The sequence below is a fragment of the Procambarus clarkii genome, chromosome 43 (assembly GCF_040958095.1).
Source record: "Procambarus clarkii isolate CNS0578487 chromosome 43, FALCON_Pclarkii_2.0, whole genome shotgun sequence".
In the NCBI taxonomy this organism is placed as follows: domain Eukaryota; kingdom Metazoa; phylum Arthropoda; class Malacostraca; order Decapoda; family Cambaridae; genus Procambarus; species Procambarus clarkii.
The window spans coordinates 6916441-6943526 of NC_091192.1; the positions used below are offsets into that span (position 1 = coordinate 6916441).

Below are 27086 nucleotides of genomic sequence, written 5' to 3' on the forward strand. Positions count from 1 at the left end.
TCATTTATTATATTTCCTTCAAGTTTCGTCTCTGATAATGCAACAATATCTGGGACCCTAAGCTGGATTATATCGTGCAACTCCAAAGTTTTTGACCTCACTCCATCTATGTTGGTATATACAATTTTCAGGAACATGTTCCCTTTTCCTTTGCTCTTTACTCCCCCTTCCACTTCTGATCTTGTTGCTTTGTTTTTATGTACCATTTCACAAGCTTGCCAGTCCCTGTCACTTTGTAAAAAAAAGAATTTCTGTCTTCTTCATTTCTATCCCCATTTAGACGTTTTGCCTCAATTAGGTTCATTTTCAGCTTTTCTCTGTCTTCCTTGGAGAGGTCTTGTCTTATTGACCAAAGTTTGCCAACCTCATCACTCTGCAGTTTCCTGGCATTTCTTAGCACATCCATCATGTTTTTCACTCCATTAAATGTAACCCTTAAGGGGCGGTTCTTTTCTTTCTCATATTTTCCTATTCTTCTAAAATCACTGACATTTTCCTTTGAGCCTTCTCCTAAACCTACTATTTTCTCTATGATTTTCATCTCTTCTGCCGCTCGGTCCACTCTAGATGAAATTTCCTTCTCTAAACATCCAAAAATGATTATGGACTTAGTTCTATCTGCAGTGTTTTGTACCAGTTTACTGTTGGTAACCAGTTCTTTCCTAATTGCTTGCCTAATTTCTGCTTCTTGTTGGTCATTTCTGGTTTTGACTTCTGAACACACTTCTTTGATTGTCTCTTTCTCTTTTACAACTTGATCATATGTCGCTTTTACTTCTTCTTTATACTTTTCTAGTTCTTTATTCACCTCCTCTATGTGAGTTGTCAGTGAAGTTTCCAGTTGGACATCCTTGCCTAACTCTCTGTTAGCCCTTAGGGTGTGCATCATGTGTTGTGTCCGGTTGCGGCTCTCCGCTGTTATTTGCTCGCCATGGCTTCGGCGGCCGGGGATACGCTTTGGATTGACCCAGTTTCCCTTCTTCCTTGTTCCTAGGCTCAGGTCTTTCAGGTTGTCCACAGGGTAATTAAGTCTAGCCAGCCTGCGGTTTATTCTTGTGCCCACGACGTTCGTAAGTTTGCGGCTTTGACTGCCATCTTTGGTAACATGTCTTGGGTTGATATTTGGACGCTGTAGTTTTTGGAGGTCGAATAGATTCCTGGCTTACCTCCTGCGCTACCCGGATTATGCCTTCATTATGGATCTGCGCTCCTTCATATATGGTTCAGCTTGACCGTACTGGGTTCGTTATGAGGTTCCCGAGTCGTCCTGGTTGGCAGACTGCTCTCTCTTTTCGTTGAAAGCTTGGCGCACGTTCTGTCGGTCCCGCGCGCTTGAGTGGCGGGAGGTTCCTACTGTGTTGCAGGTTTTTCTGGGAGCGAATTTGAGCACTTCAATGTGTGTTTGTTTGCTCCTTCCCTTACGCTGAATGTGGGCATGATGCAGCTTCATGTGCAGGTTCCCTTCCTTTCAGCTGCTTTGGTTGCAGAGGATTTGTGTACTGTGGCTCTGCGTTTCTTTTCCCTCTTTGAGCTGTCCTCGGATTGGCCTGAGTTGGATGTAGAGGTGCTGGGGGTCGTTGCGGGTTCATGTGTGCTAACCTCTGCTGTGCAGTCGTCGTTTGCCTTGTTGAAGCTGTTTGCGAGGGATGCGGTTTCTTGTTTTTATGCTTCTCGCCTCACGTGTTGGCAGGCGGTGCTGCCTCCTTCTTTGGAATCCGGTTGGGCCCTGTCCCTTCGGTTGTCCGAAGCCCGTCTGTAGTATCTGCAAGCGGCTTCAGTTAGTTGTAGGCCGGTGTCGGACTTGTTGATTCTCCGCGGGGGCTTGTGGAGGGCCTTCCCGCAAAGGTCGTGCCAGGGATCGGGGTTCTTCCGTCGTGGTAGGCCAGTGCTGTCAGATTCAGGACTGGCACAGCCTTCGGTTCTGTCTGTTTCTACTAGGCACGGGGATCATTTTGTGAACGGCATAGGTTCTCGTAAGGTGCGTCGGCCCTTTCGTGGTTCGCCCTATTGATGGGGGCGATGGAGGGGAGGTTTACGCTGTTTGCTTGTGCCTGATCCCATTTGGGCACGGGGTTTTTGGAGGTTGAACAGGATCCTGGCTGCTCGCTACCTGGCGAATGTCCCTGTGCCTAGTAGGGCCTGCGTTGCATTGGGTCGGCGGTTGCAGCCAGTTGTCTCGACTTCGCATTGAGGAGTGAGGGCAGACCGCCGCCCAGGTAAGTTCCTTCTTTTTCTTTCTCTTTGGGTAGTTAGCACCGGGGAACCGATGGGGCTCCCCCCCCCCCAGAAAACCAGCATTGAATGTAATGAAACACCATTTTCTGGGTGAGTCCAGGAGGCTCCCTGGCATCCCTCCCTCCCTCCGGTCGGCATGTTTTTTCGTGTCTTTTTGACATCCAGCCTAGGAACTAGTGTTGGGTTGCTGGCACGAGGGGTCTGGGGCTTCCCCTTCCCCCTCCCGGAGAGAGGGGGGGTTGCACAGACGGTAGCGCGACAACATGATGACTTCATGCTTGTTTGCTAATTTTCATTTGGGGAGTTCAGTCCACTTGTTCGACTTTTGGTAGGAATATTTTTACCAGAAAAGGGGTTTGTTTTGGAAAACCTACCTTTCTGGTCGATGGCAGACATAGAATGCTCCCAACCACAGGGGAGTTTCTATAGGCCATTGCTCCTCGTGCCTCTCTGAGGGGGCCAGGTTCTGGCTCGTGGTCCCCAGTAGGCAAGAATTCCAAGCACATTGACTGATGCCAGAATGTTATACATATCCATCCAGCCTGGATAGCTCTGGGGAGCCTCTGGGACTCACCCAGAAAATGGCTCACCCGCGCAATACATACATATACGATTTGACATAACTCAAGTTTTTAAAACTTGCACAAACACATTCCAATTTTTTGTACATAAAAAACAAGGCAAATGCTCCAACTTTGTCTAAATGATCACAACGTGTCTTGTAAAACAAGAGAATGCAAATTAATTTTAAAATTGAATATTGAAAACTTCAGATTTTCAAATCAGAATAAAAAATATGAACTATCACCAATTTCTCATTTGGTGTTATTATTCTCAGAATAGCTCATGATCTTCATTTTCATCAAATTAAAATATAGGTTTTCAATATACTTTACTGTAAAAAAATCGTCAGTATGGCATTTGAAATATGCGGTAAATTTAGACAAAAAAAAATTATAACTCCAAATGTATAAAGTTTTAGAAAAATCCATTCTGAAGGGATTGTAGAACAGCTGAGCACACAATATGTCAAAATAGTGAGAATCGGTCAAAAACTCGAATTTTAGAAGCCCCTCAAAATTTAATCTCTAGTTTCAGAGATAATTGAAGTTGAAGTTATCAACAATGAATAAAGGTAGTTTTAATTTGTTAATTTAATTGTATGTTTTAATAAACATTGTTTGGCATTCGTACTTGAATATGTGAAAGTTGTAGGTCAATATGTGTTGAAATGGAGTCAAGAAAAAATAACCCCCAAAAAACACAAAATATAGTGATAATTATAATAATTATAAGGATTTATGCATATATTTAGGATATACTTTATATAAGTGAAAAAATCCTAATATGGTCCTTAATCATCAAAACAACCTAAAGAGACAAAGAAAATAGAGTTTGAAATCTGAGAAAAAGCAGCCATAAAAATTAAAAGTCCCAAGCTCTGTGAGTTGTAACTGATTTATTTCTTGACCAATTTCATTCTATCTTCACATAGTTAGAGACAGGTATGCATTCTCCAGGATGTAAAGGTTACAACAAAATCAAATAATAAACAAAGGAGAAAATAACTAAAATTTAAAAAAAGAAAATTTCCCCTAAATTTTTTTTGGGGGGATATTGATGAAAGTAACATATATTAACATTGGACAATGTATTTATATGATATACAGTGGTACCTCGCATAATGATCGCCCCAAAAGGCGAACACTTTGGGTAACGACCGGCCCGATTGGCGACAAATCGTCTCGTATGGCGAATGCTCGTTTGAGTAACGTCAACACCACATGGTGGGATCGCGCTGCTTCTTGCACATTCTTGGACGCCTCTGACGATGCAAATATATTAAATTGTTCTTGTTTAAAGATGCTAATGATGCTGGGATATAAAAGGGTGACTGCTGAGATGTTGCAAAGCATTGACGTTTTTGTAGAAAAAAGAAATACAATTTCTGAAATACAACAAATGTCAAAAAGGTTCATTCAGTGTTCGGCAGGTTGGCTGTTCCATTATAACAATATTTCTTTGTTTCAAATGTGTTCCATTTGTTTTGTATTTGTCATTTACGTCTCAATAATGGAGCAGCCTACCTTACATACACTGCACAAACCTTAATGACATTTTTCTTTCTTCAAATTTGTTCAATATTTATTTTTCATTTGTCTTATAGCAAAAGGTTCGTTTGGTGGTCGGCAGGTAGGCTGCTCCATGTTTCTTACATAAAAAATGAAAATAATAATAAAAATTAAAATTTTTTGAAAACCAGAAGAAATGTCAAAAAGGTTCGTTCGGTTGTCTACAGGTAGGCTGCTCCATGTTTCTTACATAAAAAAAAAAATAAAAAACAGTTGAAACACTTTGAAAAATGGATAAATGCCATAAAGGTTCATTCAATGTTTGTCGGGTAGGCTGCTCCATTATTGAGAGTAAATGAAAAATACAAAACATATGGAACACATTTGAAACAGACAAAGATTGTTATAATGGAGCAGCCTACCCGTCAAACAATGAACCTTTATGGCATTTGTCAATTTTTCAAATTGTTTAAACTGTTTTTTATTTTTATTTTTTTTTATGTAAGAAACATGGAGCAGCCTACCTGCCGACCACCGAACGAACCTTTTGCTATAAGACAAATGAAAAATAAATATTGAATAAATTTGAAGAAAGAGAAATGTCATATAGGTTTGTGCAGTGTATGTAAGGTAGGCTGCTTCATTATTTAAAACATCGAATATCATATTGATGTTTTCGGTGGTAGAACGGAATAATTTGATTACCATTAATGTCAATGGGGACATTGGGGGGGGGGGTCAAATAGCTTCGGCTATCACCTCCTTTTGTCCGGTCGTGTTCGTTGAGTGGTTAAGGTGTCCTGTACGCCAGCAGAGTGCTTCTGGCAGTATGGGTTCAAGTCACTTCTGGGGTGTGAGTTTTCAGTTGCATATAGTCCTGGGGACCATTCAGGCTTGTTCGCATGTATGTATGTATGTATGTATGTATGTATGTATGTATGTATGTATGTATGTATGTATGTATGTATGTTGTACCTGATAGCCAGAACGCACTTCTCGGCGTACTATGCAAGACCCGATTTGCAAAATAAGCCAAGTTTTCTTGAATATATATATTTATCTAAATTTGTTCTTATGAAATGATAAAATTATCCATTTCATGGATGTTAGAGTTAATTTTGTTTAATTTGAATTAAAACTAACGTAGATATAGGACCAAACCTAACCAACCTACCTAACCTAACCTATCATATCTTAACCTAACCTAACCCAAACTAACATAACTAAGTCAATAATTTATGTTCTTCTTATAATATAATAAGAGTATTTCAAATAAACCAATTGGAAACAGTTTTTTTAAAATAAGGAAAATCACTTGCCTTATTAGGCAAATCGGGTCTTGCATAGTAGGCTGAGAAGTGCATTCTGGCTACTTGGTACGACATATAAATATATTCAGTATATATAATGCAAACAAGCAACAAACTTGAATGGTTGCTATATAATATTGCTATATAATATAGCAATGAAATCATTGGCATGATATATTAATAAAAATCACTTTGATCAATCAAAATGATTTTGAGGTAACTTGCGACCTGGCGATTCCCAGACACCTGCCTTAACCGCTCAGCCAAGGTTGTACAAAAGTTAACCAACCCAGAACTCTTCTGAGGCCACACACAACCTACAAATTATGTGGAAAGGTACTAAAGAACTCTGACAAAGAAAGATTCTGGGATGGTTCTGGAAAGTAGGCTGTCACAAGAGGACCACATAAAGGACATTGTGTGAGGAGCATTTGCTATGATCCCCCAACTTCAGAATTACTTTTAAAAAAATGGATGTTGAATAATTAATGAAACTGGTCATGACTCTTGTGGGACCAAAATTGGAATATGCAGCAGTTGTATGATGCCCATATCTCAAGAAGCATATCAATAAACTGGAAAAGGTGCAAAGCCATTCAACACAATTGCTTCCAGAAGTGAAAAACAAGGGCTACTAGGAGATGGTAGAGGCGTTAAATATGCCGAAGCTAGAAGACAAAAAAAAAAGGCGGTATGATCACTACACAAAATATTAACAGATACTGACAAAAATTGATAGAATTCTTGAAACCTGCATATTCAAGGACAAGAGGTTGTCACTCTTAGCTAATGATTGAAGCGTTTGGGAGTAAAGATGCTACAAACAATATTAGAAAGTTCTGTTTTGCAAGCAGAGTAGTAGACGGTTGGTACAAATTAAGTAAGAAAGTGGTAGAAGCTGAAGCTGTCAATAGATGCATAGCATCATATTTCGAAGGGTATTGGGAAGATGAGTCACCACGAGCATAGCTCTCATCCTGTAACTACACTTAGGTAATTACACTTAGGTAATTACAGCCCCACCCTCCATGTCCTCAATCTTGTGACTTAGTGACTTTTTCACCATATATATATCTCTATGATATTTTCATTCCTTACTCTCTTAACATAACACATGCTTCTCAGTGTTCATTTTCACTGTTCAAAATGTTTGTTTTTCTCTTTCTTACCGTACCATTATTTCACATCTGTACTTAAAGTTTTTTTTTTTTTTTTTTTTTGGCACTAGCACTCTGTTGTGTAGCCTCCTGGCTTGATTTATTCTTATTTTAATTTTCCTTACAAGGATTTTCAATGCATCAGCCACTTTCCCTCCCTGATTTACCTTAGATTAAACTTTCATTATGCATTTTTTTTAATCTTGCACCCAGATGTTTAAACTGATTGACCACTTACAGCACTTCACCATTCATATTTATTTCACACACAAATTCCCTCTCTATACCAACATTACTTTTATCCATATTAATTTTTAACAGGCATATATCACGTACACAATTACAATTTTCAACTAGGCTATCGCAATTCTCTCTACTTCTGTGCTAAAAGAACTGAATCATTTTCATACATCAAGTTTGACATTTTTTGTTTACTCATATTAGACTTAGGCACTATGTTTAAAATTTCTTATAATTTTCTTACATTGACCTCCTTCATGAACCCATTCATCTACAGTATATGTTAACAACCAAGGTGACATTGTGCAGCCCTTGTATACAGACATTAATATTTAACCAATCACTCAGTACACCATTAATTCTTGTTCAGGAACTACTAGTACTTATGCAAAAGCATTTTTATAGCATTTAACAGAAAATACCAACACATAAGAAATATATTATTTGCTTAACTTAGCTGTTGTCATTGTAATGGTGATGGTAAGGTAAGCTGGTATCATATTACTGTGGGGGTTCTCACCTGTGTCTTCTCTTGGTTTCAGACCCCAGGAGAATTTGTGGCCAGAGCTAGGAGAGGGAGTCTCTGAGGAACATAAGGCTCGTTCTCAGGTTGACTCTAACACATATAAGGTGAGAAACCCCCACAGTAATGATAAAAACCAGAGCAATTATCAACCTAATGATGTTCAAAGTCTTCAAGAGCTGACTGGACACAAAAGGGTCTTTATAAATGATAACATATTGGTAAGCCATAGTACAGAATTGAGTGAGCTGGAAGTTGCACATAAGCATTCTGATTCACACCTACCTGTAGAAGAATATCCATGTAGCGATGAAGTGGATCTGACAAATAGTATCAGTGCTAATGCTAACCAGAATGTTAAAGGTGTTATAAAACATGATAAGATTGCTGATCATGATGCTAACTCTGGTGGAAGTAACAAATGCCAATACGGTACTGAAGACATGTTTGGTTCCAATTCACTGGTATGTAGACAAGGCTATAATATTGACAGTCTTGATTGTCAGAGACTTCAAGGGAAAAAGTGTCTTAGTGAGGCACAAGATCAAATTCAGTTCAATACTATTTTACTAGGTCAGGTTCACAAGGAAGACGATGAAGATCCAGAAGAAATCAAGGTCAGGAAAGCCAATGATGGTCAAATATATTATGTAGATGACAATAATGATCAAGAAGAAAATAAGGAAAGTGAGGCTAATGAAGGTCAGTTAGATAATGAAGGAGGAGGCAACAATCGACAAGAAATCCAAGTCAGTAAGGTAAGGGAACATCATATGCATTATGGAAAAGAGGATAACAATTCACAAGACATGCAAGCTTTTAGAGCCTATGAAGTTCAGTTGCATTATGGAGAAGCAGAGAAAGATAAAAAAGTAACAAGACCCATAGGAATCAATACAAATCAGACTCAGTGTAAAGAGGATAATAATCAAGAAATGGAAACCAGTGACAATCAAATGCATTATTTTGAAGAGGATAATGATCAAGAAATCAAATCACGTGATGCCTGTGAAGATCAAACACAATTTGAAGAAGAGGATAATGCTCAAGAAAAAATCAAAACCACTGAAGCTGGTATGCATTACCTAGATGAGGGCAACGATCGACAAGTCAAACCCAGTGAATATCAGAAGTTTTATGGCAAAAAAGAAATCAGTTATGGTGAAACCAATGAAGGTTGGAACTATTATGGCGAAAAGGATAATGATAAAAGAGAAATAAAACCTTTTGGTAAAAAGGAAATTAGTGTACATTATGGGGGAGTAGATAATGATTATAAACTTAAATCCAGTGAAGCCCGTGAGGGTCAGATGTATTATGGGGATGAAAATATAAATAAAATGGAAGTTACTGCAAGTGAAGTCAATAATGGTCAGAAGAACTATGAAAAAGATAATACCGAACAAGAAGAAATGACAGCTAGTGAAGCCAATGAATGTGAAGTACATTGTATAGACAAAGATAACACTCAAGAAATTATTGTTAGTGAACCATCTGAAGGTGAGGCACATTATAGTGATAAGGATAATGATTTAGAAATCAGTGTTGGTCAGATGCTTTATGGAGAAGAGTGTAATGATCAAGAAGAATTTAAAGACAGTGGAGCCAATATAGGTGCGAATCATTATGATGAAGAGTATAATAAAGAGGTAATAAAAGCCAGTGAAGTTCAGATGTATAATGTTGATGAGGAAAATGGTCAAGAAATAAAATTAAATAAAGAGCAGACATTTTACAGAGAAGAAATAAATTCAGATGAAACTAATGAAAGTTGGATGTATTGTGTAGAAGAAGAAGATGATAAGAGAGATAGCAAAGTCTTTGGTAAAATTGAAGGTCAATTTGAGGAGAATAATTCTGAGGAAATCAAGATCGATGAAGTCAATGAAGGTCATGTGTTTTATGATGAAGAGTCCAATACTCAAGAAGAAATAAAAAACACTGAAACAAATGAAAGTAGAATGCATTATGAGGAAGTGAATAATGATCAAGAAATTAAAGTTATTAGAAGTCAGATGTACTGTGTAAAGGATGGTAATGATCCTGAAGAAATGAATGAAGCCAAAGAAGGTCAGATGCATTATGGAGAAGAGCATAATTATCAAGAAGAAATAAAAACAAATGACAATCTGGTGCATCATGAAGAAGAGCATAATGAGCAAGAAGAAAATGCAAATGAAGGTCAGATGCATTATATAGATTATAAAGATCATGAGGAAATTATAGCTAGTGAAGGTAGCATGTGTCAGTTGCAATACAAAGGTGATGATACTAATAAAGAAATCACAGCCAGTTTATCCAGTAAAGGTCAGATGTATTTTGGAGATGAAGATAGTGAAGATAGCTATCAAGCTCAATTCAAAACCAGTTATGGTCAAATGAATTATCAGGTAAAGGATAGTGTTCAAGAAGAAAGCATTACCATGGAAGGACCAGCACACCCTGAAGGTGATGATAATGATCAGGAAGAAAGTGCTGTCATGGAGGGTCCAGCACACTCTGAAGGTGATGATAATGATCAGGAAGAAAGTGCTGTCATGGAAGGTCCAGCACACTCTGAAGGTGATGATAATGATAAGGAAGAAAACACTACCATGGAGGGTCCAGCACACTCTGAAGGTGAGGATAATGATCAGGAAGAAAGCACTACCATGGAGGGTCCAGCACACTCTGAAGGTGAGGATAATGATCAGGAAGAAAGCACTATCCTGGAAGGTCTGGCACACTCTGAAGGTGATGATAATGATAAGGAAGAAAGCACTACCATGGAAGGTCCAGCACACTCTGAAGGTGAGGATAATGATCAGGAAAAAAGCACTACCATGGAAGGTCCAGCACACTCTGAAGGTGAGGATAATGATCAGGAAGAAAGCACTACCATGGAGGGTCCAGCACACTCTGAAGGTGAGGATAATGATCAGGAAGAAAGTGCTGTCATGGAAGGTCCAGCACACTCTGAAGGTGATGATAATGATAAGGAAGAAAGCACTACCATGGAGGGTCCAGCACACTCTGAAAGTGAGGATAATGATCAGGAAGAAAGCACTATCCTGGAAGGTCTGGCACACTCTGAAGGTGAGGATAATGATCAGGAAGAAAGCACTATCCTGGAAGGTCTGGCACACTCTGAAGGTGAGGATAATGATGAAGAAATTGAAGCCAATGAAGATCAGATACTTTATGGAGAAGATGATAACACACTAGAAATCAAAGCCAGTGAAAGTCAGGTGCATTTTTTGGATAATAACAGTAAGAAAAAATTCAAGACCAACAAAACCAATAAAAGTCAGATACGTTTTGAAGAAGGGAATAAAGGTCAAGAAGAAATCAAAGCCATTACAGAAAATAAAGATCAGGTACATTATGGAGAAGATAATTTCAATCTAGAAGAAATAAAAGTAAATGAAGATCAGGTACAATATAGAGAAGAATTCAGTGATGAAGAAATGGAAGCCACCAAAGGTCAGATGCAATATGAAAAAGATGATAATGATAAAGAAGAAATGGATATCAATGAAGCTAATGAAGGTCAGATGTATTATGAAGATGATGATGAGCAAAACAAAATTATTGCCAATGTAGGTCAGTTGCATTTTGAAGAAATGGATAATGAAATAAAAACCATTGATGGTCAGATGCAATATGGAAGTGATGATAGTGATCAGTTAGAAGTCAAAACAATTAGAGAACATAAAGGTCAGATGCATTATGGAGAAGAGCATAATGTTCAAGAAGAAATAAAAGCCAATGAAGGTCAGATGCATTATGAAGGTGAGGATTTAAATCAAGATGTAATTAAAGTGAATGAAAGTCAAGTGCATTATAGAGAAAAGAATAATTACTTAAAAGAAATTACTCCCACTGAAGAAAATGAAGGTCAAATGCATCATGGAGATGAGTTTAACATTGAAGAAGTAAACAATGTTACTAAAACCAATGAAGATGAGACCCATTATGTGGAAGATAACGATAAAGAAGACTGTCTCAGTGAAGGTAACGTTATTCAGACGCATTATGAAAAAGATGTTTATAATCAAGAAAAATTCAAAGCCAGTGAATGTGAAATGAATTATGGAGAAGAGGTGAGCGATGAAGATATTAAAGGCAGCGAAGGTCAATTGCATTATGAAGAAAACAATGGAAGTGGAGAAGATGACATAGTGCATATTGATAGTAGTGAGAAAGATGAAGGTGAGATATATTATAAAGAAGACACTGGAAGTGAGCACATTGACTTAGAACAAAGCAATACTTGTGAAACAGATAAATATTGGAAGCATTGCAAGGAACACACACAAATTAATGAAGAAGAGAAAGACTATTATACTGAAGCAAAACCTAGAGATGAAAGTAATATCAGGGAAGTAAAGGAGGATACTCAACGTGAAGTAACCAGTAGAAGAAAGATCAGTGATCAGGATGAATTTGTTATTGCGGAAGCAAGTCAACTACATACTCAGGAAGACAGTAGAAGTAAGGTAAGTTATCAAGATCAGCTTTACACTACTGAAGCAGACGATGAGAGTCACAAAGAAGATAGTGATGGTGAGGATAATGATCTTCAGATTTCTCCTTTCAAAGAAGAAAGTGTTGTACTTGATGGGGGAGATGGTAGAAAAGAGGCCATTGATCATGACCCAATTCTTTGTACTGAAGCAGATGAACATAAAGTGTATTGTCAAGACAATGGCAGTCAGGTATGTGATCAGAAAGGCACTCTAAGAGACAACTCTGAAGAAGGGAAAGATGACAACAATGAAGCAAAAACTCTGAAAGGTAATATCACTGAAGCCGAGAAGATTGTTTGTGAGATTAAGAACCATGGACAAAATTGTTCTCCTGTAGTTGAGGACAAATTTGACAGTGAAGAAAAATATCACAAACAAATCTGTGAAACTGTAGCAAAAGAAAATTTTGTAAATGAAGGCCAAGAAAAAGATACAGAAGCAGAGGATAATTTGTATTGTAATACAGAAGAAGACAAAAAAATTGCTACCACTGTGACAGAAGAAGACTTTGATGATGAAGCAAAAGACAAAAAGCAAACTCATAATTTTCCCGAGAACAGCTATTTTTGCCATCATATCCAAATTAATTTTGATAAGCAAGAACCTCAGACATTTGTTGATTCAGCTAGGCATTTGCATCACTGTGAATGTAGGGAAGAACAAGATAGTGTTAATGCAGGTATTCATGAACACACACACAATGCTGCACAAGAACATTACCATAGTCAGACACAGGGACAATATAAAGCATCTGAAGAACAGCGTGGATGTATCACTCAAGAACAACAACATGAAGATACACAGGGACAGTCTCATAAACATTTCAAAGAACCTTGCCAGGTGGATATATCTTCACATAAATGTCAGATGGAAACAAGTGTAATAGTTGATATGGTAGGTGTAAAGTTAAGAAGCTTGAGTGTTAATGATGATGATGGTGTGCAGGGTGTTAATCCAAAAGTGTCCACATATTTGCCTGCTGAACAAGTTAAGTGTCATCCAGGTATGAGTGATGGTAATTTTCAGTATGCTGGGGCACATACATTGTGTGTTGCAAACACTAGAAACTTCAAAGATCTTGGGTGTGAGGTAAATATTGACAATTGTGAAAATAAAATTCATAGTGAATTTTCATATGAAGATTCTGTTGCAAGCACAAGTCAAACACCTGGACAAAGTCAAATTGTTAGAGACTTGAGCCAAAGACCTGCAGGTTGGATAACATTTTTTGAAAATGATCACTCTAGTCTGTATTTTAAAAAGTCACCAATGCCAATAAATGTAGGGAACAATTCAAATAGTATAGTCAGTGGATGTGATGTCACTGACTTTGAAGGGTTTGATGATAGATATAATGACAAAATAAATACTTTGAAGACAATTTTATTAAATGTTAAGGGGAAAAGAAAGGGTCCTGATTTTATACAAAAAGTCACAAAAATGTTTAAGGGAAGAAAAACTAAGGGAAAGAATAAAATAAAAAGGATAATTAAAAAAGTTGCAAGAAAGAAGATAGGTGGTGTAATGAGGAAGAAAACAAAGGCAACTAGAGAAAAAGTAGGTGTTGTAGGAAAATGTGATGTAGAGGAGCTGGAAAATACAGTGGGGAAAACTGAAAGTCAGAAAGATAGAAAACCTGCTGGTAGAGGAGCATTTAAGAATACTAAGAAGATAGGTAAGAAAATTAAGAGAGCAAATACAAGAGGTGCAGTGGGGAAAAAACAGGAAAAGGCTAAATTTGTGAATTCATTTATTTGTGAATCATTCAGGGAAGTGAAAACTGAAATAAATTTACCAGAGAAAACAAAATCTAAAATTGAGTTCACTGAAATTGAAAAAAGAAAAGAAAAAAATAATTCTAATTCTGAGTCATTATCTACAAAAGAGTCTGATGATTATTATATCCTTGAAAACAGAAGCACAGTTTCAGAGGTGGATTTTAGAGAGGACCAAAACACTTTTAGAGACACAAGAAGCCACATTAGGAAGAGAGTAAACAGTACACAACTTGAAACCTCAGATAATATAACTAATATAAGAAAGCGTAAACTATCGCCTGATATTGACGAGCCTTTCCATGGAGACTTGGAAAGTGATAGTAGTAAAAAAACAAATGGATGCAGCATTAAGAGTGATGAAATAATAGATGCTCTCGAGACAGAACCACTAGCGTTGAACCTGTCCAAGAATCAATTAAGAACAATGAGACCAAGTGAAGTAATGGTTGCTCACGAGACAGAGCCATTAAGGATAAACCCGTCTAAGAAACGGTTAAGAACAAGGAAGCCTAGGGAAGTAATGGTAACTCATGAGATGGAACAATTAGGGAAGAACTTGTCAAAGAAAAAGTTAAGAAGAACGAAGCCTAGTGAAGTAATGGTTGCTCATGAGACGGAACCATTAGGGATAAACCTATCCAAGAAAAAGTTAAGAACAAGGAAGCATAGTGAAGTAATGGTTGCTCATGAGATGGAACCATTGGAGATGAACCCATCTAAGAAGAAGTTAAGAAGAAGGAAGCCTAGTGAAGTAATGGTTGCTGGTGAGACGGAACCATTAGGGATAAACCGATCCAAGAAGCAGTTAAGAACGAGGAAGCCTAGTGAAGTAATGGTTGCTCGTGAGACGGAACCATTAGGGATAAACCTATCCAAGAAGCAGTTAAGAACGAGGAAGCCTAGTGAAGTAATGGTTGCTCGTGAGATGGAACCATTAGGGATAAACCTATCCAAGAAGCAGTTAAGAACGAGGAAGCCTAGTGAAGTAATGGTTGCTCGTGAGATGGGACCATTAGGGATAAACCTATCCAAGAAGCAGTTAAGAACGAGGAAGCCTAGTGAAGTAATGGTTGCTCGTGAGACGGGACCATTAGGGATAAACCTATCCAAGAAGCAGTTAAGAACGAGGAAGCCTAGTGAAGTAATGGTTGCTCGTGAGACGGAATCATTAGGGATAAACCTATCCAAGAAGCAATTAAGAGCAAAGAATTCTGTAGTGCAAGCAAAGAAGAGAAATACCAGGGTAAAGGCACTGAGCACAAGACAAATATCACATATTGATGAAACTTGTGTAGTCAACAAAGTAGAAGGCAAGCAAGACTGTGAAGATACCAGTATATCTTGTGGGTCTCAACCAGATGATGATGTGGATGATGAGCTTCCTGACCTGACATCATCACCATTTTTACAAGGTGAGTTTGAGTACTAAGCAGTATTTGTTTTAGATGATTATTAATAAGATTTGTTTTAAAATAAAAATTTGGCATAAATATAAGACCATAAATAGTCACATTCACAATTCTACTTTATTGATTGCTTGTCTGTTTTTATTCAGTCGTGCAGCAGCTGTTTATCTCACTACTTGAATAATATACTGTACTGCATAATTCTGTAATTCAGGTTTCCACTTTGATGCTGCTGCTTTTCATGTTGGATAAAAGTTGCCTTTTGTTGCATACAGAATATGGCTTTTAGGATTTCAATTTTTGTTTTCTGGAGGGGCCAAACAGTGGCTCCCTATTGCTGAACACACTGAGATAGTGTCATATGTATTAGTCACATCAGCTCTAGTGGTCCTTAACCCTTACACTGCTCAGGGGTCCTTGGGACATTTACACCCCTGTGCGCAAGAAAAAAAAAATTCAAAATTTTTTTTTCGTCTTCTAAACATGTTAATTTGTGTCCCCTGAGCACGGAAAAAAAAATCGTAGGTGACATATTTTGGGCACAATTGACTGAGGAAGTCTGGCAAAAAGTGGGCGTTGACAGAGCGGTCGTCAGACCCGGTCAGCGTCACCGGCGTTGACAGATGGGAGTTGCCACAAAGATATTATTACCTAATTGTTTCAATGTCTCCGATTGATTTTTTCTTAGTTTTTTTGCAGTAATATTATTCAATAGTGTGTATTGTAATATATTTATATAATAAAAGTGGTTAATAATCGCTATACTCAAAAGTATGATGTGCATATTAGTGATTCAATAATTATGTTTATAAAACAATGAACAAATAGTTTTGCTGCTATTACACTCTATACACATGTTATATATAAGTATTGGCATGTTTTGGTCACCATAACGAACCACTAAGTTGGTATTGAGAGTCGAAAAGCAACGAGGAGTTACCGTCACACAGCAGCCAGCCACTCGCTGCCACTCCCTCAACACACGCACTAAACTTTCTCCTCCAACAATAGCAGTTGTGGTGTTATTACACTATATACAGACGTTATATATAAGTGTGTGTATATTTTGTTCACCACAACTGTTCAGCTAAGCTGATATAGTTAGTTCAGGCACTAAGAGTCGTCGTTATACATAGATGGCGGCTGGCGGCTCCCTCACTCTTTCAAGGTCACACGCACTAAACTTTCATCCCCAACAATACCATTTGTGGTGTTATTACACTATATACAGACATTATATATAAGTATGTATATATTTTGTTCACCACAACTGTACAGCTAAGCTGATATAGTTAGTTCAGGCACTAAGAGTCGTCGCTATACACAGATGGCGGCTCCCTCACTCATTCAAGGTCACACGCACTAAACTTTCTCCCCCAACAATACCAGTTGTGGTGTTATTACACTATATACAGACGTTATATATAAGTATGTGTATATTTTGTTCACCACAACTGTACAGCTAAGCTGATATAGTTAGTTCAGGCACTAAGAGTCGTCGCTATACACAGATGGCGGCTGGCGGCTCCCTCACTCTTTCAAGGTCACACGCACTAAACTTTCTCCCCGAACAATACCTTTTGCAGTGTTATTACCCTATATACACATATTATATATAAATATCTACATGTTTTATGCACCGTCTCTCAGCATCACTCCTCCCACAGCGCTAATTATTACAACAAAGGGGCCTCGTAGCCTGGTGGATAGCGCGCAGGACTCGTAATTCTGTGGCGCGGGTTCGATTCCCGCACGAGGTAGAAACAAATGGGCAAAGTTTCTTTCACCCTGAATGCCCCTGTTACCTAGCAGTAAATAGGTACCTGGGAGTTAGTCAGCTGTCACGGGCTGCTTCCTGGGGGTGGAGGCCTGGTCGAGGACCGGGCCGCAGGGACACTAAAAAGCCCCGAAATCATCTCAAGATAACCTCAAGATAACCGTAACTGTACACCTAAGCTTGTAGTGCGCCCAAAGAGCATAGTGGCCACCCTCTAAACAGCTAGACAAATCGTGCAGACGACTTCACCTCCGTCACCCATATGGCTCCTCCCAGCATAATCCTTTTGCTGTTATTACACTAATACACACATTATATATAAGTATCTACATTTGTGTTCACCATAGAGAACCACTGACCTGGTATGGTGAATGCAAACAATAACAGGTGGCCACACAGTCACAGCCACACAGTAAACGATGCTGTCTCCCTCCGTCTCTCAGCATCACTCCTCCCACAGCGCTAATTATTACAACAATCCTGCTATTATCACAACCCTGGTTATTTATATCACAGTCATTGGTCATCTGTAATATTGTCATCGCTAAATAATAACAATTATATATTTATTTTGACATTTTTCGGCGATGCTGTGGTCACAAGCTGAACATCAATGCTGTTCGCTCATGCTTGGTTGCTCCAACAGTACTGTGCCTCTCACACCTGAGAATATTGCCCACGATTTTTTTTTAAAATGGCATCTGTTTACAAGAGCCCTGAGGAAGCTACTGTGAACCCCGTGTAGCCGCGGGCCATTTGAATCAGGCCTGGCACCCTATGGCGTATATATACGCCATGCGCACCATGGGACATGTTACTCAGGGCGTATATATACGCCATGCGCAGTTTAAGGGTTAATAACCTACAAGACACCAAAACCTGGCCCCCCTCACAGAGTTTCAATGAACGGGTAATTCATGATCACCAGAGAAACAAACCCCTTAGAAAGAAAGTGAAGAAAAACAAACAACGTGTGTGATCACAGAATGTAAACAAACACTGCAGTATACACTTATATTAGTATACACTTATAAACACTTATATTTCTTCGGCATTTTGGCAAATGCTCCACTCAATAGTTAGTTATTAACCCTTCTCTTCCCCCCCCCATCCTTTCTCATCCCACCCTCTGTAGTAAAGCTGGGCACTGGCAGGTGGCATTACCACAGGAGCTGCCAGCTCCCCATGTCAACAATCATCAGTCCTTCACCTAATGTCAGACAAGTGTAATTACCTAAGTGTAATTACCTAAGTGTAGTTACAGGATGAGAGCTACGCTCGTGGTGTCCTGTCTTCCCAGCACTCTGTCATATAACGCTTTGAAACTACTGACGGTCTTGGCCTCCACCACCTTCTCACTTAACTTGTTCCAACCGTCTACCACTCTATTTGCGAAGGTGAATTTTCTTATATTTCTTCGGCATCTGTGTTTAGCTAGTGCAATTTGTTGTTTATGAATTTGTAGCATAGGCCCGGTTCTGTTTTACATTTGTCCACTATCCCTTTTTCAAAATTTCTTTCTGCCTCTCTCCTTACTGCTGTGTAGTTGTTTCACGCATCTTTGTATCGCTGGTATGTTTGGGGGTTTGGCCTCTTCCTATAATGATTCCATTTTTGTGTCTTTTGGTCTCTGGCCCTCTCGCAATTTCTGTTGAACCAATCCTGTTTCCTAGTTCTGCATCTCTGCTTTGGTACAAATTTTGTTGTGCCTTTATCATATATTTCACAAAACTTTACATACATCTCATTTACTTTATGTCCTAACAGCAAGTCTTTCCAGTCAAATTCCTTAAAGAAATGTCTGAGTTCCCCATAATGACCTCTCCTGAAATCAGGTTTTTCAACTTCTTCAACCTCATTTTCTTCCAGATTATAACGCAATTACATACTTTATTCCCAAAAACACATGGTCACTTTTACCCAATGGAAGAAGTACTGAATGTCAAATATATCTCCCTCTTTCCTGGTAAATATCATATCCAGCATGGAGGGAACATCCCCTTCCCTCATCCTCGTAGCTTGTTTAACCACCATGCTGCGCCGAGTTCATTGTGAAATTTCCCCTGTGAAAGTATTGGAAAAACTAATCAAAACTAAATGGGTGGAACACCTGGAGAGAAATTATATTATATCAGACAGACAGTATGGTTTTCGATCTGGAAGGTCCTGTGTATCGAATTTACTCAGTTTCTATGATTGAGCCACAGAGATTTTACAGGAAAGAGATGGTTGGGTTGACTGCATCTATTTGGACCTAAAAAAAGGCTTTCGACAGAGTTCCACATAAGAGGTTGTTCTGGAAACTGGAAAATATTGGAGGGGTGACAGGTAAGCTTCTAACAATTTCCTGAGTGATAGAAAAATGAGGGCAGTGATCAGAGGCAAGGTATCGGAATGGAGAAATGTCACAAGTGGAGTACCACAGGGGACGTTCCCTCCATGCTAGATTTGATATTTACCAGGAAGGAGGAAGAAATATTTGACATTCAGTACCTTCCTCCCTTGGGTAAAAGTGACCATGTCTTTTTGGGAATAAAGTATGCAATGCGTTATAATCTGGAAGAAAATATGACGGTCGATGCAAATGAAAAACCTGACTTTAGGAGAGGACATTATGGCAACCTTAGAAAATTTTTTAGTGAGTATAATTGGACAGACTTGTTGCTAGGCAAGGAAGTGAATGAGATGTATGTCAGGTTTTGTGAAATATATGATAAAGGCACAAAAAAATTTATACCAAAACAGAGAAGCAGAACTAGGAAACAGGATTGGTTCAACAGAAAGTGCGAGAGGGCCAGAGACCAATAGACACAAAAATGGAATCAATACAGGAAGAGGCCGAACCCCCAAACATACCAGCGATACAAAGATGCGAGAAACAACTACACGGCAGTGAGGAGAGAGGCAGAAAGAAATTTTGAAAAAGGGATTGCAGACAAATGTAAAACAGAACCAGGTCTATTCTATAAATTCATAAACAACAAATTGCAGGCAAAGGATAATATTCAGAGGTTGAAAATGGGAAATAGATTCACAGAAAATGAAAAGGAAATGTGTGAAACATTAAACGAAAAGTTCCAAAGTGTGTTTGTACAAAATGAAATCTTTAGGGAACCAGATACAATAAGAATTCCAGAGAACAACATAGAGCACATAGAGGTGTCTAGAGATGAAGTGGAAAAAATGCTCAAGGAGCTAAATAAGAACAAAGCAGTTGGTCCAGATGGAGTTTCACCATGGGTTCTGAGAGAATGTGTACCTGAGCTCAGCATTCCTCTTCAACGGATTTTTCAGGCATCCCTGTATACAGGAGTTGTAGCTGATGTGTGGAAAAAGGCTAACATAGTTCCAATCTACAAAAGTGGAAGCAGGGAAGACCCCCTTAATTATAGACCAGTATCATTGACAAGTGTAATAGTCAAAATATTGGAAAAAATAATTAAAACTAAATGGGTAGAACACCTGGAGAGAAATGATATAATATCAGACAGACCGTATGGTTTTCGATCTGGAAGATCCTGTGTATCAAATTTACTCAGTTTCTATGATCGAGCAACAGAGATATTACAGGAAAGAGATGGTTGGGTTGACTGCATCTATCTGGACCTAAAAAAGGCTTTCGACAGAGTTCCACATAAGAGGTTGTTCTGGAAACTGGAAAATATTGGAGGAGTGACAGGTACGCTTCTAACATGGATGAAAAATTTTCTGACTGATAGAAAAATGAGGGCTGTGATGAGAGGCAATGTATCGGACTGGAGAAATGTCACAAGTGGAGTACCACAGGGTTCAGTTCTTGCACCAGTGATGTTTATTGTCTTCATAAATGATCTACCAGTTGGTATACAGAATTATATGAACATGTTTACTGATGATACTAAGATAATAAGAAGGATAAGAAACTTAGATGATTGTCATGCCCTTCAAGAGGACCTGGACAAAATAAGTACATGGAGCGCCACTTGGCAAATGGAATTTAATGTTAATAAATGCCATGTTATGGAATGTGGAATAGGAGAACATAGACCCCACACAACATATATATTATGTGAGAAATCTTTAAAAAATTCTGATAAAGAAAGAGATCTAGGGGTGGTTCTAGATAAAAAACTATCACCTGAGGACCACATAAAGAATATTGTGCGAGGAGCCTATGCCACGCTTTCAAACTTCAGAATTGCTTTTAAATACATGGATGGCGATATACTAAAGAAATTGTTCACGACTTTTGTTAGGCCAAAGCTAGAATATTCAGCAGTTGTGTGGTGCCCATATCTTAAGAAGCACATCAACAAACTGGAAAAGGTGCAAAGACATGCTACTAAGTGGCTCCCAGAATTGAAGGGCAAGAGCTACGAGGAGAGGTTAGATGCATTAAATATGCCAAAACTAGAAGACAGAAGAAAAAGAGGTGATATGATCACTACATACAAAATAGTAACAGGAATTGATAAAATCGATAGGGAAGATTTCCTAAGACCTGGAACTTTAAGAACAAGAGGTCATAGATATAAACTAGCTAAACACAGATGCTGAAGAAATATAAGAAAATTCACTTTCGCAAACAGAGTGGTAGACGGTTGGAACAAGTTAGGGGAGAAGGTGGTGAAGGCCAAGACCGTCAGTAGTTTCAAAGCGTTATATGACAAAGAGTGCTGGGAAGACGGGACACCACGAACGTAGCTCTCATCCTGTAACTACACTTCGGTAATTGCACTTAGGTAATTACACAGGGTTCAGTTTTTGTACCAGTGATGTTTATTGTCTACATAAATAATCTACCAGTTGGTATACAAAATTATATGAACATGTTTACTGATGATGCTAGGATAATAGGAAGGATAAGAAACTTAGATGATTGTCATGCCTTTCAAGATGACCTGGACAAAATAAGTATATGAAGCACCACTTGGCAAATGGAATTTAAAGTTAATAAATGCCAAGTTATGGAATGTGAAATAGGAGACCATGACCCCACACAACCTATATATTATGTGAGAAATCTTTAAAGAATTCTGATAAAGAAAGAGATCTAAGGGTGGTTCTAGATAGAAAACTATCACCTGAGGACCACATAAAGAACGTTGTGCGAGGAGCCTATGCCACGCTTTCTAACTTCAGAACTGCTTTATAATACATGGATGGAGAAATAATAAAGAAATTGTTCACGACTTTTGTTAGGCCAAAGCTAGAATATGCAGCTGTTGTGTGGTGCCCATATCTTAAGAAGCACATCAACAAACTGGAAAAGGTGCAAAGACATGCTACTGAGTGGCTCCCAGAACTGAAGGGCAAGAGCTACGAGGAGAAGTTAGAGGCATTAAATATGCCAAAACTAAAAGACAGAAGAAAAAGAGGTGATATGATCACTACATACAAAATAGTAACAGGAATTGATAAAATTGATAGGGAAGATTTCCTGAGACCTGGAACTTTAAGAACAAGAGGTCATAGATTTAAACTAGCTAAACACAGATGCCGAAGAAATATAAGAAAATTCACTTTCGCAAACAGAGTGGTAGACGGTTGGAACAAGTTAGGTGAGAAGGTGGTGGAGGCCAAGAACGTCAGTAGTTTCAAAGCGTTATATGACAAAGAGTGCTGGGAAGACGGGACACCACGAGCGTAGCTCTCATCCTGTAACTACACTTAGGTAATTACACTTAGGTAATTACACAGTCTGAACTGCACCTGTGATGGGGTGACGCGAGTGATGGCTGTAACTTCTCGTATCTTCGTTAATTTTACAGCTGGTGACGTCCCGTCACTGTAGGATTCTGCAACAGCAGTGGGGGATGGCGTAGGGTTAAATTAGGCTAGCTGAACCTGCTGGAGACAGGAAAAGACCTCTACTCTGGCCGGGAGCAGAGGCAGTCCACGTCTTGTAGGTACAGCAACGCAGGACAGAATACCACCCTTGGGCGGGAGTCTCATACCGCCAAATACACACCGAAACTACGACGTTGGTACAACGTTCGAACAAGTTTTAACGCCTCCTAACCAACTACAACAACCAATATAGCAAGTTGTAACAACGTTCTAATACATCATAAACACGTTAAGCCAAGATGTAACAACTTTATTAAAAGTTGTGACAAGTGGAAAATAGAGACAGTTACGGTTTGTGTTTCCAGGGATGCCTGCGGCATTTTGGCACAAGAAATCCAGGCAGCGGCTCCCTTGGTGCCAGGCACTCAACCAATCAATGCCTGACAGGCCTAAGGCGCACTAATGCCGCTACTAATCATGGCGGAGCCAGCTGGTGATGTCATGTCACCGGCAGGGAACCGTTAACCACTTGAGGGAGTACCCTTATTCTCCTCTCACGGTTGCTATGGGGCCAACCTTACAGAATTCAGAGAAAACCTGTAACTTTTCACTGAGAATACCTACATTAACGAGGGCTAGTTCTTTGGAATGCTGAAGGCATCCTCATTCGAATGAAATGTAATTTTGACCTTCTATCTCCACTAACAAGGAAGATAGGGTTTTGTGCACACCCTGTGCACATCTCTGAAATTTTCTAAGGCCAAAATACCTCTTTCTTCTACTATCTAATAAATGTAAGCTAGCTGAGAAGTGGGCCAAAATCCAACTTCTCACAACCAATACCACACGATGTAGTAACACTAGTCTAGTACACTAATGGCCTGGCTCCCGCCTCGCACCTCACTTCGATTTATGAATTTTATCTAAAAGGGTAAGGAGGATTATTGCTAATTCCATATTGTTGTGTAATGTATAATTTATTTAGAAGATTGATTTTATTACCAGTTCTGGGACTGATGATTTTTATATTAAATTAGCCAGAAAAGTTTTGAGAACGAGATGTTGACAACGCAGGGGTATATCAACCTAATTTTCTGGCACAAGTTGTCATTCTCGTTTTCTCTGTTGTGAAAACAGTAACAAAAAATATGTATTTAAACTTTAATAAAAAACAGCAGAATTTTATTCTCTGCTTGTTGTATTAGAAGTTATGGTCAGGGAGCCGTATAAGGGAGCCGGTCGGCCGAGCGGACAGCACGCTAGACTTGTGATCATGTGGTCCCGGGTTCGATCCCATGCGCCGGCGAGAAACAATGGGCAGAGTTTCTTTCACCCTATGCCCCTGTTACCTAGCAGTAAAATAGGTACCTGAGTGTTAGTCAGCTGTCACGGGCTGCTTCCTGAGGGGGGAGGCCTGGTCGAGGACCGGGCCGCGGGGACACTAAAGCCCCGAAATCATCTCAAGATAACCTCAAGAAAGAAGATGATTAATGTGGAAATTTCCCACAGCTGATACTGTAATATTTTTGCATTGAGGAAATGCAAGTGTGAAAAAGTTAATATTTGTTTTGGACTAAAAGAGCACTGTATTTAAATAGCATGTGAACACTGTATTTAAATAGCATGTGAATACTGTTCCTAGCCCTGGATGTCAGTATACAAGGAGGAGGTAACTTTGTATTCATGTTCCTCTCATATTACTATTTCATGCCACCTACCCTTTAATTCAGTCCTTTACATTGTTTGTATTTTTTAGTTTAGCTATATGGCATTATGTATACTTAATGTCATTACAGGAAAGACAGAAGTTGAATTTAAGCCAGGTGACCTTGTGTGGTCCATGGAGAGAGGTGTATGGTGGCCATCGTATGTTGAACGCATTTACCGTGGCAAGAAGGCATCTGTATATTTTATTGGATATAAGCAGGAGACTGGTATTACAGTGAGCTTCAGTAAGATCAAAACCTTTCAATATGGTAATGTGCCATCATTTGTGGTGAGTATACGCACAACTTACTATTTGTTTTAGTCTTATCCGGGTTGTATACTTTGACCATATATATGTATTAACCTGATTGTGTTTTCTGGTGTTAAACTCCAGCTCCTTGGCTCCATTTTTTTTATCTAATAAGCAACTGGTGCGATGTCTCTTCTCATTTTACTTTAACTTATATGGGTGTTTATTTTCCAATTAACCCCCTTTATATGGTTACTTCCTTTACGAAAAAAATGTCTGCATTTAGTTTGCCTATACAGTACACTGTACAGCACTGTACTCAAGTATTGTCTGGCTTAAACTTGTATCCATTGTGCTTCTCCAGCCTCGAGGCAAAATCTTAAACTTAATCAAGTTTTCTTATGTGGTTGGTAAGGTGTGACTTAAACATTTTTGTGCATGCTTCAACACTGAATGATTCCATGAGATACATGTACACTGTTTTTCTGTTTGGATGCTTTATTTATTTATTTTTCTGGGGGGAGCCCCTATGGCTTCCTGGAGCTATCCAGGCTGATAGGGATAGTCCTAACTTTTGACATCAGATGATGTGGGTGGAGTTCTAGGCCTACCGGGGACCTCAACCAGAACCTGGCCCCCTCAGAGAGGCACAAGGAGCAATGGCCTGTAGAAATTGCACATGTGATTGTGGAGCATTCTATATCTACCATTGACCAGGACAGGCATGCAGAAAGGTAAGCACCCCAAAACCAAACCCCTATTCTGCTGCAAACAATGAAAATAGACAAACGAGTGGCCAGAACTTCCCTATAGAAATCGAGCAAACAAGCATGACATCACACAAGGTGCGCCGCACGTCTGTGGAGCTCCCCCCTCCCCGGGAGGGGGGAAGAGGAAGCCCCAGATCCCCGCGCCGGCATTCCACACTGCAGTTTTTCGGCTGATGGAATATGGTTTGGTCGTTGTGGTTCCAGCTCCGGACTCTTGTTGTGTTGTTCTCTGTTCAGTACTGTTCTTATGGTAGTGTGTGAGCTGGGAGTAATATTCACAGGTACTCGGGCTGCATGTGCTTAGGGTCACCTTCCCTGAGTGCCCTGTAAGTACTGCCCTAGGGGCTTGGGATTCCCCTCCACAAGTCTCCTTGGGTATTCCTCTGTTGGTCTTTTGCTGCTTGGTGATTGACTGCCCCAAGTGTTTTGGAGAATTTCCTCCCTAGTTTGCCTTGGGGTGAGTGGTAGATATTGCACTGGTAGGGACGCAGGGCACTGTGTAGCTAGATTTCACCTATAACAGCAGCCGGCTCTGTTCCCTCTGGATTCACTGTCCTCTTGTGAGGCTTTTCTTTTCAATTTGTTTTTGCCTAGAGTGAGGGTCTGCCTTGGTGTTCTTTACCCCTTTATACTTGTGTTGTTTATGTTTGGCCTCCTCTCACAATGTTCTTTATGTGTTCCTCTGGTGACAGTTTACTACATAGAACCACCCCAAGATCTCTCTCTTTGTTGGAGTTCTTTAACTCTCAAACCGCTAGGGGTCTAAATGGCTTTAACACCCACAGGCACAACAAAAAAAAAATCCAAAAAATTCTTTCATCTTATAAGTGTTCAGTTTTGCTCCCTGATCACGGAAAAAATGACAAAAAAATTGTAGGTGGCATAATTTAGCCGCAATAGGGTAGGGAAGTGTGGCAAAAAAGGGGCGTTGACAGAGCCTTCGCCAGACGAGGTCTGCTCCGCTCGAGCTGTCAGGCGGCAGTTGCCACAAATATATTATTACCTAATTATTTCAATGACTCTGATTTGTTCCTAGTTTTTTTTGCAGTAATATTATTCAATACAGTGAATTGTGATATATTTATATAATAAAATGTATGAACCATTGCTGTTCTCAAAATTATGGTGTGCATATTAGTGATTCAATTATGTTCATAAAAAATAAACAAATAGTTTTGCTGTTATTACACTATATACACAGGTTAAATATAAGTAATCAGCACGTTTTGCTTACCATAACGAACCACTAAGTTGGTATTGTGAGTCAAAATGCAACGAGGAGTGACCGCCACCACACAGCCTATAAATTATGTGAGAAATCTTTAAAGAATTCTGACAAAGAAAGGGATCTAGGGTGGTTCTAGATAGAAAACCGTCACCTGAGGACCACCTGAGAACATTGTGCAAGGAGCTTATGCTACACTTTCTAACCTCAAAATTGCTTTTAAATACATAGATGGAGACATACTAAAGAAATTGTTCACGACTTTTATTAGACCAAAGCTGGAATATGCAGCGGTTGTGTGGTGCCCATATCTTAAGGAAGCTCATCAACAAACTGGAAAAGGTGCAACGACATGCCAC

At 39.2% G+C, this 27086-nt stretch overlaps 1 protein-coding gene across 5 annotated transcripts in view; it reads left to right on the top strand.

The window, feature by feature from the left end:
- Positions 1–27086, top strand: part of LOC123755734 (uncharacterized) — a 318192-nt gene that overhangs the window by 206184 nt on the left and 84922 nt on the right. For all 5 annotated transcript variants that reach the window (XM_045738480.2, XM_069300013.1, XM_069300014.1 and 2 more), the window contains 2 exons: positions 7557–15235; positions 24572–24771. In XM_045738480.2, the coding sequence (XP_045594436.2) occupies positions 7557–15235; positions 24572–24771 (7879 nt within the window). The remainder of the gene's footprint in view (positions 1–7556; positions 15236–24571; positions 24772–27086) is intronic.